The sequence below is a fragment of the Pezoporus occidentalis genome, unplaced genomic scaffold (genome assembly GCF_034315485.1).
Source record: "Pezoporus occidentalis ecotype Australia unplaced genomic scaffold, CSIRO_AGI_Poc_V1 ctg25, whole genome shotgun sequence".
NCBI classification, from domain to species: domain Eukaryota; kingdom Metazoa; phylum Chordata; class Aves; order Psittaciformes; family Psittacidae; genus Pezoporus; species Pezoporus occidentalis.
This window is the reverse complement of record NW_026914394.1, coordinates 4,513,451-4,528,534: the sequence shown is the minus strand read 5'-3', so window position 1 is coordinate 4,528,534 and position 15,084 is coordinate 4,513,451. Positions and strand designations below refer to the sequence as shown.

The 15,084-nt window shown below is 40.1% G+C and overlaps 2 protein-coding genes across 2 annotated transcripts in view; both read right to left on the bottom strand.

The window, feature by feature from the left end:
• The window catches only part of PRPF38A (pre-mRNA processing factor 38A), a 149,305-nt gene that overhangs the window by 77,074 nt on the left and 57,147 nt on the right, over positions 1 to 15,084 (bottom strand). The window lies entirely within an intron of this gene.
• Positions 4,016 to 14,833, bottom strand: GPX7 (glutathione peroxidase 7). The gene is made up of 3 exons (XM_062623245.1): positions 14,568 to 14,833; positions 6,072 to 6,333; positions 4,016 to 4,597 (listed from the first exon to the last, which is right to left on the bottom strand). The coding sequence occupies exons 1-3, from the start codon at positions 14,772 to 14,774 to the stop codon at positions 4,434 to 4,436; spliced, it is 633 nt and encodes a 210-aa protein (XP_062479229.1). The 5' UTR covers positions 14,775 to 14,833; the 3' UTR covers positions 4,016 to 4,433.

Sequence of the window (15,084 nt, the reverse complement as noted above, 5' to 3'; positions counted from 1 at the left end):
ATGTCCAGTCTTCTGAGAGTACTGACCATTTAGTCAGTCAGCTCTTTATTGAAACATATGCTGACCTGTTTGAAACAATAAACTGAGAACCATCCGGTAGAGAGAAATTGTGTCTGGATTGCTACTGAGGTTTCCAACAGGAATCACAATAGAAACTGTAGTGAAGTGTCCCTGGCGTGTAACTAAATTGGCAGATGTGGCTGTAAGGATAACCAGGGTATTTGGGTTTGTTCTCCTTACAATACCAAAAAAGGGAGATAAACCCCTCTCTATTGCTCTATTCAATTGCTCTATTTCAGTGTAGCATATTCCATTTCAAAACAAAGCTTTGCATATATGGAGGTCTGATTTTACAGACTTTATGAGACAAAATCCTGAAGGATTCAAAGTACCCTTTTTGTATTTAGAAGTAGGCTTTAAAATTATTTCTTTCCCCTCTGGCTTGCCACAGGGGGCACATGACTATACAATTGTGTCTAGGTACTTAGTTTAGCATTTAAACCAACACGAAAAGCCTTTACACCTTCGAAGTTGCAAACTGTAAGTTAGCAAGTCTTAGATGATCAAATTAATCACTTTCCATGCATAAATGTTCTCCTTTCTTAATGTGCACTACTATTTTTTCTGCAAAGTAGACAAGCAGCAAAGAAAATAACCTCATGCTACATATTCAGAGCTGGTTTACAGCTTTGAGGACTTGCTGTAGAGAAGCTCTCTGTCAGATTAAAACAGTGATGGAACTCATGAGCCAAAAAAAGCCATTTCTGATCTCTGCATGCCCTCTATATAGTCTCAACAGAAAAATTCAACCCAGGCAATTTGCTTTGCCATTTTTCTGAGCAGGAAGTCATGAAGTACTTATAACATAACTATATATGAATTCATCTGCAACCAAGAATATTTACTTTTATTCTGTAACTTTGTAAAACAAACATTTTGGTCTTTTAATCAAACTGATTCCACTGCAACAAAGGATGCAATATATGCCACATGTTTAATCACAAAAATGTTTCTGTTCATGTCAGAGAAAGTAGTTAGGTGCTTAAAAACATATGCCTGCTCAAATTTGTTGTTCTTCAAAGCTTGCATATGTAATACCTTAGTTATCTTTAAATCACCAAAAAGGAACAACAGCTCTTAACCATCTTCAGGATTAAGTTATTCATAGCACTCAGGCGTCTGCTCAGACTTCAGCCTCCAGAACTTAGCTTGTACTACAATAATAATACCAACAATTATGGCCTCATTGTTCTGTGACAGAAACCCTTTGAAAATCTTGTCAGCAAGTACTCTTTTTATCTCAATAAGACCACAATGTACAGGTCCCTGCTCTTAACCCTGGGATGCTTTAAGAAGAATCTATTCTTGTCCAATTGCAGTATTATTGACAAGTTAAACTCTTTTGTTCCTTGTAATGCCTTTAAAAGCAGCACAAACAATATTTGTCCATAGAGTATGAACCTTTTCCAAACTGATCGTTACCATTGTATCTCTTTAGACTTCTAGAATTTGTCTCATAGAGAATGCAAGATGCCGGCTATGTAAATCCAGAGTTCTGTTTGAAGTTGGACACCCAAAATCGAAATAGAGGGCTTAAAATATCTTTCAGACTATGGTCTGGGCTCATGTGGCTTCAGCTTTAAAAACACACTTTATAAGGAGAAAATGTGAAGCCCTGCAGCACTTGCTAAGAGCATGCTGGGGCACTGCATTAGTATCAACAGAGACACAGTCTACAGAGTAATACTAGGCCTCGTTTTCTAGTGGTTGGATTTTCTGTCTCAGCACAGTATTAGCTGGGCCTGATTTTCCTTTCTTTGTTATATCCTTAGCAACCATTGTCTTGGAGTGATTCATACAAGAATAGACTAAATGACTGCACGGATGGTAGGGTTCACTTTTCTCACCATCAGAGGAGGAGAATGTAGACATGTTCACTGCCACAAGCACCCATTTCCTGCACTCTTAAGTTACACTCCAAGTGAGAAGTAGCTGATGTAGCTTGCTACATACTCATTAGTATCAACAGGACCTGAACATTTCCATGCCCATTTTGTCCCAAAGTTCTTTGGCTGCAAATGTTCTTTTAATTTCCTTCTCATTCCTCCCTTCTTACTTGATCTCTCTTTGTACTTACGTTACCTCTTCCTTTATTGTGTGTCGTGTCCCCCCGTCCCCCCCTTTTTTTTTTACCACTAAAACCTAAAAACTCCTGCTCTTGGCTTCTTTCAGGCAAATTGAGTTTGTGCCTTACAGCCTCTGCCCTTCAGATTCTTCCTGCACACACTAAAGTACCTCCAGCTTTTACTTCCTTAGTCCACTCCACAGAATGAGTTGAAGACCTCAGGAGACAGCAGCTGTTCAAGCATGGGAACTATAATGTACTCTAAGATCAACCCTTTTATTTGCAATAGTTCATCAGTACTCTTCCTTCCCCTCTAGTTCTGCAAGCCAGTGCATGCTATAATATTTGCCTTTGATTTCAAGTAGAGCCTGTCTGGATACTGAAGAGCTATAATGGCTGTGGTGAGTTGGAAAAAGTCTTTATCATGGTCTGGTCAATTAAGGCTTATTTGTACACTTGGGACCTGACAACTGGATGGACAAATATTGTTTGTGCTACTTTAAAAAGTGTTACAAAGCATGAAAAAAGCTTTCACTTGTCAATAATACTGCATTTGGACAAGATTCTTAAAGCATCCCAGCGTTAAGAGCAGGGACCTGTACATTGTGGAGGTTTTGAGATAAAAAGAGTTCTTGCTGACAAGAGTTTCAAAGGGTTTCTGTCAGGGAACAATGAGGCTGTAATTTTTAATGCTATTATTGTAGTACAAGCTAAGAAGTTCTGCAGTCCAAGCAGATGTCTGAGTGCTACATTTGGAAAAGGTGCCATTAAACATTTGTGACATCAATGTGATATTAAACAATGTAACATTATGCAACAATTAAATATCTGAAAAATTATTTCCATGGAAAAATGATGATTCTCCAATGTTTGCCTGTACATGAAGAAAAACTGGATGGTGTTATGAATTGACAAATTTAACATCAGTTGTATGAAGCGAGAATAATTCTAAACCAAAATGCTAATAGAAGAGAGAAACAGCTATTTTATGTAAGCTCTGCTCCTAGAGATGTCCAAATGGCTATTTAAAAATCATCTCACAATCTTTACTGGGTGAAAAAAATGTAGAAATTCTTCTCACAGCTTTTGGATAACTTTTACAAGAGACTATGTCTTTGTATTTGTCCTGGGTTCAGCAGTAGCAGTCATTTTTGTCCTTCTTGGTAGCTAGTGTCTTGGTAGCTGGTGCAGTGCAGTGTTTTGACTTTCAGCTCCCAAACAGAGCTGATAACAAGGATGTTTTGGTTTGGCCGAGGACTTTGTGAACCTCATGCTCTGCCAGGGAGGAGGGGAAGCTGTGAGGAAGCAGACACAGGACACCTGACCCAAACTGACCAAAGAGGTATTCCATACCACAGCACGTCATGCCCAGGATGTAACTGGGAGTTAGCCGGAAGGGCTGGTAGACTGTGGGGTTGGAGGAGGTATCGGTCGGTGCTTGGTCGGGCTTGGGGGGCGAGTTATCGGTTGGCTGGTGGTGAGGTGATGTATTCTCTTCCCTTGTTATTTCCTTTATCATTGTTATTATTGATGGTAGCAGTAGTGATCTCTGTTATACCTTAGTTACTAAAATGTTTTTATCTCAGCCCATGGGAGTTGCATTCTTTTCGATTCTCCTCTCCATCCTTCTGGGAGTAGGGGGAGGGAAAGAAGGGGGGGAGTGAGTGAACGAGTTACCTGACTGGGTTTAAACCACGACAATATTTCTTTCATTTAAGTTTTATAGATGTATTTTCCCCATGCCCTTATTAACTGACTTTCTTGACAGATGAAATGAGGTATGTTTGGCCTTGGTAACTAGAAGGACATATACCTATATGTAAGTCTGCCTGGTTTGAAGGTATCTGTTCTGGCCCTCTTTCTAGCACATGCCTCAAGTCAATCATGCACTTTGTTTTCACATGTTCTTTATTTTCTCATTCAGTCCACAAGCAAAATATGACAACAGAATTGTAGATAACAATAAGATCCCAGTCGGGAAGTTCTCCTTATTCTGAGCCTTCTTCCTACAGGTACATGAAGTAACTTCATATAGGATTACCAATAATTAATTATTTGAACTGGGAAAGAAACAGCTGCCGATCAGTTTATTCTTTCCCAGAATGGTCAAACTGAATTCAGTTGGAGACAAAATTTACATTACTTTGACCACGCTAAATTGCTGGTTTCTACATTCTTAGGATGGTGAATGTAGATTCTATTGGTCATAATTTCCTTTCCTCATATACTCTCTTTTGGAATGTGAGAAGACAAAGTCCAGTCCTAGTTCTCAATAAGGCTGTAAGTGGCATGCTGGGATTTTCAAAAGTCATAATTCATCTTTCTTCTTCAGGATGATTTTCCTTACAAGTTCTGTAACATAAGGTCTTATTTCTTCAACAGTGACTGCAGAGTCCCAGGCCTTTACTACTTTCCCATTGGGGTCCACCAGGTATTTCCAGAAGTTCCAGGTTGGTTCTTCTCCTGTAGAATCTATAAGGGTGTGGGGAAATAAAAAAAGTGGGAACTTAGAAAAGCAAACCAGGATGGCCAATTCCTGACATTTGTCAATTTGATGATGACCCTCTCAGAGGAAGAAGGAACATAAAATTAAGGGGGAGTTGAGAATGAGTAATGAGATTCATTTTCTGACAGATAGTAGCGCCCTGGAGACTAATGGAAACAGCCGAGCTTGAGAGAGGCAGGAGAAAGCACTATAATCAGTCTTAAAAGTGTGTGCTTACACATGTGTGTGTCTGTGCTATATAGACAAATCCAAAACAGTTGAACACTGATAGGAAAATGGAATTGGGCATAACAATATAGCTATATTAGGAGTATTTGCTTATCCAGATTTTTTCCAGTAGCATGTGCTTCAGAAGAACGTTTCAAGAAATGCTACATGAAGAAATAACACAGTAAACTGTTGCAGATTTCCTCTTAATCCTTATCTATGAGTTTTTCCCTCCATGACCACATAGTCATTTTACATGAGTCGCATTCTTATTCTTTACTATTCTGCTACATGACTAATAGAATGCTCAGGATTTTCAATCAGACCAGGAGCCTCATTGCAGTAATAGCACAAGTGTGTGGACCAACAAAGAAACAGAAGGTTTGCAAGTTTCATGTGACATGTCCGCAATAAATAACCCTGCTTGGCAAAAAGAAATAGAAGAATGTGAAGGGGATTAACAGGAAGTCTGGCTGGCAGAAAAATCCATTACAGACACCTGGAAGGAGGTGGGCTTGAGGTAGTCAAAAATACTACCAATACTCCTTTAAAGTCAGTGGTATGTGGGAGAACACTGGTTCTGGAGAGAAGCAGCAGCGATATGGTCCCTGCAGAATGCAGCTCAGGTGATACCGTATCATATTGGGCTTTATTAAATATCATTGCTTCAGGCATTTGACAATGAAGACATTTCCTTCACCCTGGATAAAGACTGACATTTTTGTTTGGCATTTAAATGGTATTTAGAGCATTCACCCACACAAGAAAAGTAGTGCTCTGATAGAGAATATTCTGCTTTACAGTGTAGTTTGTCAGCTGTCTGCTAAGAACCAGCAAAACCTCTTCAGGTCTCAGTGCCAGCTGTAATGCAGAATAGAACTGGAGGGACCCTACATATGGCTGTTCTGATGCTTGGCAAGGAAGGAGGAAGGGAGTATTCAAGGACATCTCTTACTGCCTGGTTTCACTTTGTAATTGTTGAAGTAAATTATGTAGGTGCTTTGCTTCCACTTATTCTACAGCTCTTGAGATGGACTTTATAAATCCAACCTGCAGCATCTGTGTCACAGGAGAAGCACTTACGAGACTCCAAAGTGGAAAAAGGAAGATCAGGTGTTGTATGCATACAGGAGAGTACTTCAAGACCTGTATTCCATGTAGAGGTTTATTAGACTAGCTTTTACAGGGCATCTGTTATCATACTGTCCATCCTTGGAGATCTAGATTACTCACCAATTAAGTACTTGAAGGCAGGAATCGCACCAGCTCCGCTGACTGTAGTTTTGCTGAACATAGGGAAGGAGGCACTGTAAGTCTTTCGTGCAAAACTCTCAATTTCTTTGTTGGTGTCTGGTTCTTGCTGCCCAAACTGATTGCACGGGAATGCCAGGACATTGAAATGATACGGGCCGAGGTCCCTCTGTAGCTGTTGTAAGGCCTTGTAGTGGCTATCTGTGTACCCACACTCGCTTGCAACATTGACAACTAGTGACACCTGAAGAACAAGAGAGATGAAAAGATGTGCTGCACATGTCAGTTTTCCAACAGGAAGGCTTGAAATGAGAACATCTAGAGAACTGTGACCAAACACCTGTGTTTGAAACTACACAGAGTTCTGTTCACAACAGGAAGATTCAATCTTTCTTTTATGTATTCCCATTTGGCTACCATGGAGTTAATGAATAAACTGCTAAGTAATCTTAATTATGAGTTCACAGAGAAGCTATGTTTCTCCATTCTGCCTTTTGCATGGTTTCCAATCATATTCAAGGAATTACTATTCAGCTAAGATATACCAAGTTGAATGAAACTTGCCAATGAATGTATTTTGGGTAGTTTGTTTATCTTTCATGAAGCATCTGTTCTGCAAGATCCGTCCTTGCACAGAATTTAGTATTCATGAAGAATTGGCCGATCCATCATTGCTGGTGTAGATGCCTTGGCCTGGAAGTTAACAGAAGCAATTACAGGATTTTGGGTTGGTCTGTGCGGTATGGGTTGTGAAATTTCCCACCATTTCTAGAGTAAACCTACTCAGTTGTGATAAAATGACAACCTTTTGCATAAAGGTTTACTGCCTCCATTAGAGACTCCAAGAAGTGAAGACTGTGCCCACTACCCTTTAAAGTCATTCCTGTAGCTGATCATCTTTGACATCCACATTGTGTCATTCAGACATTACCACCAGGCATGTATCTGCCTGTGCACATCCAGCAGAGAGGAAGGTACCAAACACAGGAGAGCACTACATGAAAACAGAGGTGTATGTAAGGAGAATACAGACTGGAACAGATTCCAACAAGAATTTGTTAGGGAAATGAAGTAACCTAACCCTGAGTTGACACATATTCACAGTTTCTCAAGGCCTTGAAGAGCTTTCCATTGTTTTTTGAGGTATTTTCTCCTTAAATAACTCCTAGAAACTACTTTTAGACTTAGGGGTTTTATTATTCCTACCAATTTTATAAGTGTGACTTGCCACTCATTCTACATAAATTGAGTCCATTCTAATGTTTTCTTGTGTGTGCCACAGATATTTTAGATACAGGATGATTTTATGAATAAAAATTGCATTATGCACTTTATAGTAATTTCTTTTACATTCTATTCCTTTTTTCAGACCAATATGCAAGACTCATAAGGCAATATAAATAGTATAATGCTAAAAATGTTTCTACTCACCTACATTAATGTTGGGCATAGTGCAGAAAAAAAGCATTGTGATTTGGGAACCAAAATTCTACCTGGCTTACGCTAAATCTGCTGGGTTTCTACAGATTATACATCAGCCTAGCAGCTAGTTCTTCATTCTCAAACTGCAAAAAAAAGTTTAAATTCAATCAAAGTAACCAACACATTCCCCAGTACCAGCAGAACAATGGTGGCCATTTGCATTGGATCTTTCTATGAGACTTTGGATGTCTCATGGAAGCTGGCATGTTCTCTTTATTATTGTCAGTGTGAGACAGCAGTGTTGAAGGGCCCAGTGCTGCCAAGAGGAAAGCCTGAAGCTTGGACACATAAATTGACCTTATAAAAACTGCAGAGCAAGTAACTGCAGGCATATTAGACAGCAAGTAAGTGCAGGGCAAGAAAAGGAAGTGAAAAATCCTGACTCCAAATCACAGACTCTTGTGTCTGTGACCACTGCCTTTGCTCAATTTAAGCTTTGGATTCTTATGTTACTATTGCTCCATATTCCTGTCTGTAAGTTTTCATGAAAAATATAGAAGTATATAGGGAATAAGAATAGAATGATTCAAATAAATTGTATGAAAAATAAGCTACTACATAGAATCATAGAATAGTTAGGGTTGGAAAGGACCTTAAGATTATCCAGTTCCAACCCCCCTGTCATGGGCAGGGACACCTTCCACTAAAACATGCCACCCAAGGCTCTGTCCAACCTGGCCTTGAATACCACCAGGGATGGAGCATTCACAACCTCCCTGGGCAACCCATTCCAGTGCCTCACCACCCTCACAGTAAAGAAATTCTTCCTTACATCCAATCTAAACTTCCCCTATTTAAGTTTTAACCCATTACCCCTTGTCCTACTACTACAGTCCCTAATGAAGAATCCCTCCCCAGCATCCCTATAGCCCCCCCTTCAGATACTGGAAGGCTGCTATGAGGTTTCCAAGTCTATTTTGTTTTTAAGGCCAGAAAACAAACTGGCATATAACATTCCATAATGTGGATAAGGTAGGAGATCATAAAATGAAATCCCTTGAAGCAGTAGGAGTAAAGAAAAAGCTAAGGAGACGTTGGTGTTTAGCATTTCTTACATTAAACATTAGCACTTACTTTGTATTTTGTACCTTGTGTAGATATGTTGGTATATTTAAAGTGGTTTCAGAGTGGCACTGTTTTCCCTGAAAGACAGGTAATCTTATAAAGTACAAGCTGATGTAATCTTCCTTGTGGTCAGCAGCATACAATCTAAGCAGTCCCTGTACACTTACACATGAAATATGATCTGGAGCCATCTAGCTAACTACCAAAGCATCACATTCCTTCAGACAACATTTATAAGCTCTACCTGAACTTGTAAATTCAGTCTCCTAAAACATCCAAAGACAGGCATATAATTAGATGTTTCATTTTCAGAGAAGTAACAATTTTATGATGCAGGCTGTCAGCATTTCAAATAGATATTGGACATAAAAAATAACTGTTGGCAGTTCTGTTCATGTCAAATAATCTGCATAGTGGTAACTGTAGTTTAGTGTGATTGAAGTAAAAATAGGTTGTACCGCTGACTTTAAGCCACATGTAGTTCTTTCAGATGAACTTCTAGAGGCTTTTTAAAGTACAGTTTAAGACTCAGCATTCTCATGATGCAGAATTATTTGGATACTTCACTGTATTCACATTTCTTGGTACTCCATCCCAAATACAATGGCAATGCAAGAATTTATCATGGGAGGTTTGGGGGAAACAAGGTTGTGTAGGTATTATGTTCATTTTATAACAGACAGGAAGGGTGACTTGCCAATGAAAATAACTAAGCTTTTGTAACTTTACATGATTTTGAAGTTAGGAGGGTTGAAAGAATTCACTCAAAAAGAAACAATTTTAATTTCCAGCTGTTTAAAACCAGTGGTTACTTGGCATGGTGGTGAAAGGCATGAGAGGATCACACTGCCAATGGTGCAAACTTCCAAGTGTTCTCCCACAAAATAGGAGGAAATTATACGCAGCATTTCCTAGAATGGCAGGCACATTGTGCTTCCTTTTTTTTTTTTCCTTAGAAAAAGGCATTCTGTTACTGAACTCTGTAATTCAATGCTGCAACCCTCCTAAGAGTATAACTAACAAATATAATGCGAAACTGTCTGAATTTATTAGCATTTCATAAGGAATGTTCAAAATGGTTGTTTAAAAATCCTTACCAAGTTATCTTTCAAGTGTCTGGCACCAGAAATCAAATCATAGAAGGGTTGGAAAGGACCTTAAGATCATCCAGTTCCAACCCCCCTGTCACGGGCAGGGACACCTCACACAAACCATGTCACCCAAGGCTCTGTCCAACCTGGCCTTGAACACCACCAGGGATGGAGCATTCACAACCTCCCTGGGCAACCCATTCCAGTGCCTCACCACCCTCACAGTAAAGAAATTCTTCCTTATATCCAATCTAAACTTCCCCTATTTAAGTTTTAACCCGTTACCCCTTGTCCTACTACTACAGTCCCTAATGAAGAATCCCTCCCCAGCATCCCTATAGCCCCCCTTCAGATACTGGAAGGCTGCTATGAGGTCTCCATGCAGCCTTCTCCAGGCTGAACAGCCCCAACTTTCTCAGCCTCTTCATACAATGATTCAATGCAGTGATATCCTTTTTTTCTGTGTTCTTAACAAATACTCTTTATGCTCTCTTCCAGAGGCTGTACTTTGACTTCCTACAACTATTAACGATTTAAGTTCACTGTGCCTCTTGCCTGACTTTAGGCTGCGAGAGTGCAAGTCAAGCACACCACCTAGTGTGCAGTGCAAACAATTCAGCCTGGACCTTACCAAAATCATTTCGTTAAAGCTGAATGCTGTATTAGCTGTTGTCTGACTTCCTCATACTATCCTTTCCTTCCCTTTGCTTAGAAAACCCATGCATTCTGGAACTCATTTTTTAACACTGCAAATATAGTTCTTGATTTACTTAATGCTTACACCAGCGTACCTCCTTCAGGAAAAGATCCCTGGACAGATTTGTCAATCTGCTGTAGTTTCAAGTAACCCTTTGTGGATCTTGTAGCAGACAGCAGATACTATGGGGTTTAGACCTTGAGATTCTTAACTGGCTTCATCTGACTGATGGAAGAACCAGTCACAAGTGTCAGATTAGCCCAGCTTGGAGTTGTTATCTTCATGGAAAGAAACAGCAATACTTTGTCGAGTAATGAAGTAGCTATACTCTGTTTATACACATTCAGTAATACTACATTCTCAGATTGCAGACAGCTGTGATACAAACTGCCTAGCATTACTATCAACAGTAAAATAATACTTTACATTGTTAAAGTGCCTAATGCTTTTACATTATTATACTACCTTTAGTTCAACATTTCCAAAGCACTGCACTAACACTGCTTAATTACACCTCAGCATGCTGTACTTTGCTGTGTGGTGTGTAGATACGCAGGCAGGCAGTAGGCACTATTGTATCTAGATAGGTATAAGCATAGCAGGAATAGTTGATGCTTGGGAGTTCTGACTCTCAAACAGATACTATTTTTGAGAAGAATACTGCCTCTTACTGTGTATCTCATGAAAATCATAAAATATAATAGAAGCTTTCTTGAATTATATGGGTGGATAGATCAGTCAGAATCATGAAATCACAGAATCAGATAATGGTTTGTGTTGGAAGGGACCTTAAAGCTCATCCAGTTCCAACCTCCTGCCACAGGCAGGGACAGCTTCCACTAGAGCAGCTTGCTCCAAGCCCCATCCAAACTAGCCTTGAGCACTGCTGGGGATGGGGCAGCCACAGCTTCTCTGGGCACCCTGTGCCAGTGCCTCAGCACCCTCACAGGGAAGAACTTCTGCCTAGTATCTAATCTCAGTCTCCCCTCTGTCAGGTTAAAGCCATTCCCCCTTGTCCTGTCACCACAGGCCCTTGTAAAATGTTCCCTCTCCAGCTTTCTTACCAGCCCCTTCAGGCACTGGAAGCTGCTCTAAGGTCTCCCCGGAGCCTTCTCTTCTCCAAGCTGAACAAACCCAGCTCTTTCAGCCTTAGGAGAGAAAACTGATTTTATTTGGATCCTGATAATTTTCTTCCAACAACGCATCACTGCCCTTCATTTTTAATGTAGGTGGGTCAACATCAGTCTGGTAGCCTGGAATAATCATTGAAGGATGACCTTTATGCACAACAGAGTAAAACACACAGCTTTTTGATCTATTTTGCTTGTGGTATGCTTTTTTCCAGTTGTAATAGTCTTCCCTTTCTTTGCTTTCAGGCCATACGATACCTGATTTTGTAGCATGTATGCCAAATTTTTAGCATTCTGGCTATATAATTTCTTATGCGCCCATAAAAAGGGGTACTCCCTATCATATTTTTGGTATTTTCATTAAATTGGAGGATAGGTTATGTCTGCACACATTTCTTTCAGGGAAGAAAATTACTCTGTTCCCTTCTTTTTTTCATTTTGTTATTTCAGAACTGTTAGTACATTTCTTATTTATTCTATAACAGAGGGTACTTGTGCTTTGTATCAAGATGTGCTTGAATAGAAATTGAATCAATATCAACCAGCCTTATTTTTTTCTTACTAAGAAAAATGGTTTCAATTATTGAAATGCACAATAATTTATATTGAGGTATTGAAGAAAGATTCTGCAAGTCATGAATTGCACTGGTTGTTTAGACTTAGCACAGCTCTAGAATTAGCAGACTTTATTGTTTTCTTTAATACTCTGTATTTTTTCAATGCCCAGTTAGTTTCTTGACTACCAATGAAGTAATTATTTAACTAAATCAGTTGAGTGAATCAAATGAGTTGAATTGAATCGAATGTCTTCTCTACATCTGCCACAAAGCTTAAGGATGTTAAAAGCTGGTTTAGCAATTAGCAGACTATTGTTCCAGGGGCTAACTAGTGACTCACTTTCTTTGTAACACCAGCAGCACACGTAGCACATACTACCTGCTTTCTTTAAATAGCTTTAAAATATTACGATAAAGTTACATCTAAACATTACTTACTGCATATTTAAGCAGGTTCATTTTAAGAAATAACTGGGAGCTTTTATTAACCTCTTTCTACCTCAATACTGACTTCTGACAACATAATAACAGAAAGAGATGTGTTTTATTGCTAAAATATTCCTTAAAATAGTGCACGTGCTATCAAACAACATCTAGCCTCAATATTAATAACCTCTCTGAATTCAAATTTTTTTGTTCCAAACAGAAGCCGGTCATCAGTTTTTTAGCTGGAATAAACTATTCCATATGGCCTAGCAGAGATCAGAGTACCATGTACTGATGGTGTTACCTTTGTCAAGGTATGGCTCTAGTGCTCTCCCTTTTGAAGCCAGTCATACCTTGGGGATGGTTTGGTACCATAGCACCACTGGAGATATAGGTATCCTCCCCTAACCTGGTGTGTCCATGAGATTCCAGAATTCCCCCTTTACTTATTTCCATGTGGATTCTGGCCCTGATGTAAAGAAGCTACAGGTGGTATTTGCTTATTCAGGCATATCTGCAGATGACCTGCAGACAAAATATGCCCCAGTAACAGGATTTATTGACAGAGCCTTTGGAAAGTACTCAAAAAAAAAACCAAAAGCAAATACTGCTTAATGTTAAATAGCTTCCACGGTTTTTTTTCAATATAGGTATTTGAATGGGCATGGGACCAATTCTGCTCTGAATTACGAAGGAGGAAGGAATACCTAAAGGGGAAGGACGACTTCAACCAGGTAAGATTCAGACCTCTCATTTGGTCCAAATTCACCAGTATCCCTTTATACTGAGCTCAGGAAAGTGTCCCATCTCCTCCCATATACCTTCTCTGTCTTCCTGCCAATGTTTTAGTGACCTGCTGCTGTGGATTAGTGAGCTCAAACACCTCAGTGAAGTCCCTGACAATGGGGGAAAAGGAAAGTGGAAACACCAAGCTGGAGAATCAGAGTGAGCATGAGCAGTGCTGCCTGCTCTTTTGAGTAGCAGCCAAGCTGTTGGACTGCCTGGCTGCATCACTGAAGATGTGTCACTTGAGCACTGAGGATGGCAGCTGTGGGCTTTATGTTGATTTTAGTTTCTGTAATTTGTAAATGTGGCTCTAAGAGCTTATAGTATTACATCCCCCACATGCTAAGTTCCCTTTTCACTTTTCCATAGGTACTGGTCATGCCACTAGAAATGAAAAATCACATCAGGCTACATTCAAGGAAACTGTTCTTAAAATGGGAAGGAAAGCTCTGCTTAGAAATACTTAATGTAATATGTAAATAAAATCTAAAAGACATCATAGAAGTATGTAAGTATCTACATGCCCTTCTCCATATTGCTCTAGCACGCTAAAAAGTGACAATGGGAATAGTATTGTGTTGCTACAATTTCACTATATACTGATATTAAAATAATTATAATGTCTCCAATTTTTTACTGTGGTGAATCTGTTAACTCCATTAGCCACTGATTAAATCCCCTTTTTATTATTTTTTTTATCATTTAGAATAATACAAAGAACTGTGATTCCGGTAAAAATAATTTCCTAAAAGTCATGCAGTTAAAAGGCAGAAAGAGAATCATAGACTCAACAAGGTTGGAAAAGCCCTTTAAGATCAAGTCCAACCTTCAAATAAACTCCAAAAGTGAGTTATACACTGGTACAAACTTCCTGAAGTGCAAATATAATAGCCACAAGGCAGTGCAATTCATCCTGCTGGATGGAAGGCAGGGAAGTCAGGCAGGCATTCCCTTGCCTGCCACGTCTACAGGCTGCAGCCCGCACCGGCAGAAGACGCGGAGACACACACACAGAGGTTAGGACCGCAAACGTTTTATTTAAAGAGCGCAGTGGAGCTGTATGACAAGCAGCATGCAGGCAACGCTCCAGACCGGTTACAGAGGCGCCGTGAACGCCAATCTCCCCGCATGTGTGCACCAAGTTAATGTACAACCTCTCCACCCCCATTTGGCTGCTGCAGACATGCAAGGACTGGCTGTTAAGTGAGTCCGGGCGAGAGGCGCCCATCCCCGTGCGGACTTACCGAGCCCCTGTATTTCTCCAGAGAGACTAGTTTGCCCCTTATGTTTACGACTTTGAAAGTGTAAAAATCAGGCTCCTTCTGCTGCGTAGCGGAAAAGGCTAAGAGCAGCAGCGCTGCAATTGCAAGGAGCATGGCTACAGAGATGAGGAGAACTTTGGGGAAGGAAGACGAAGGCTTGTGCTCCACACTGCCCTCAGGATCTAGCATGCTGCACGGCCGTGCTGCAGGCACTTGCCACGGTAGGAAAGCGCTGCCGCAAAGAAAGGACTGCTGCAAACGGAGCTTTTGCAACAGTCTGGCTTCTGCAGAGGTTTGGGAGCTGTGTCCAGAGCTCGGAGGATGTATTCATGGGAATTCGAATGCTCTAAAATGGAGTATTTCATGGTGGTGGTGGTGTGTGAAGTAATGGGTACACGATAAATGAAAGTGCTCGTTGGCTTGAGAACAGTAATACTGCATGGGTCTGGGGGGTACCAGAGACATATCAGAGATCTGCTTTCACCATGTCCTAGAAAAA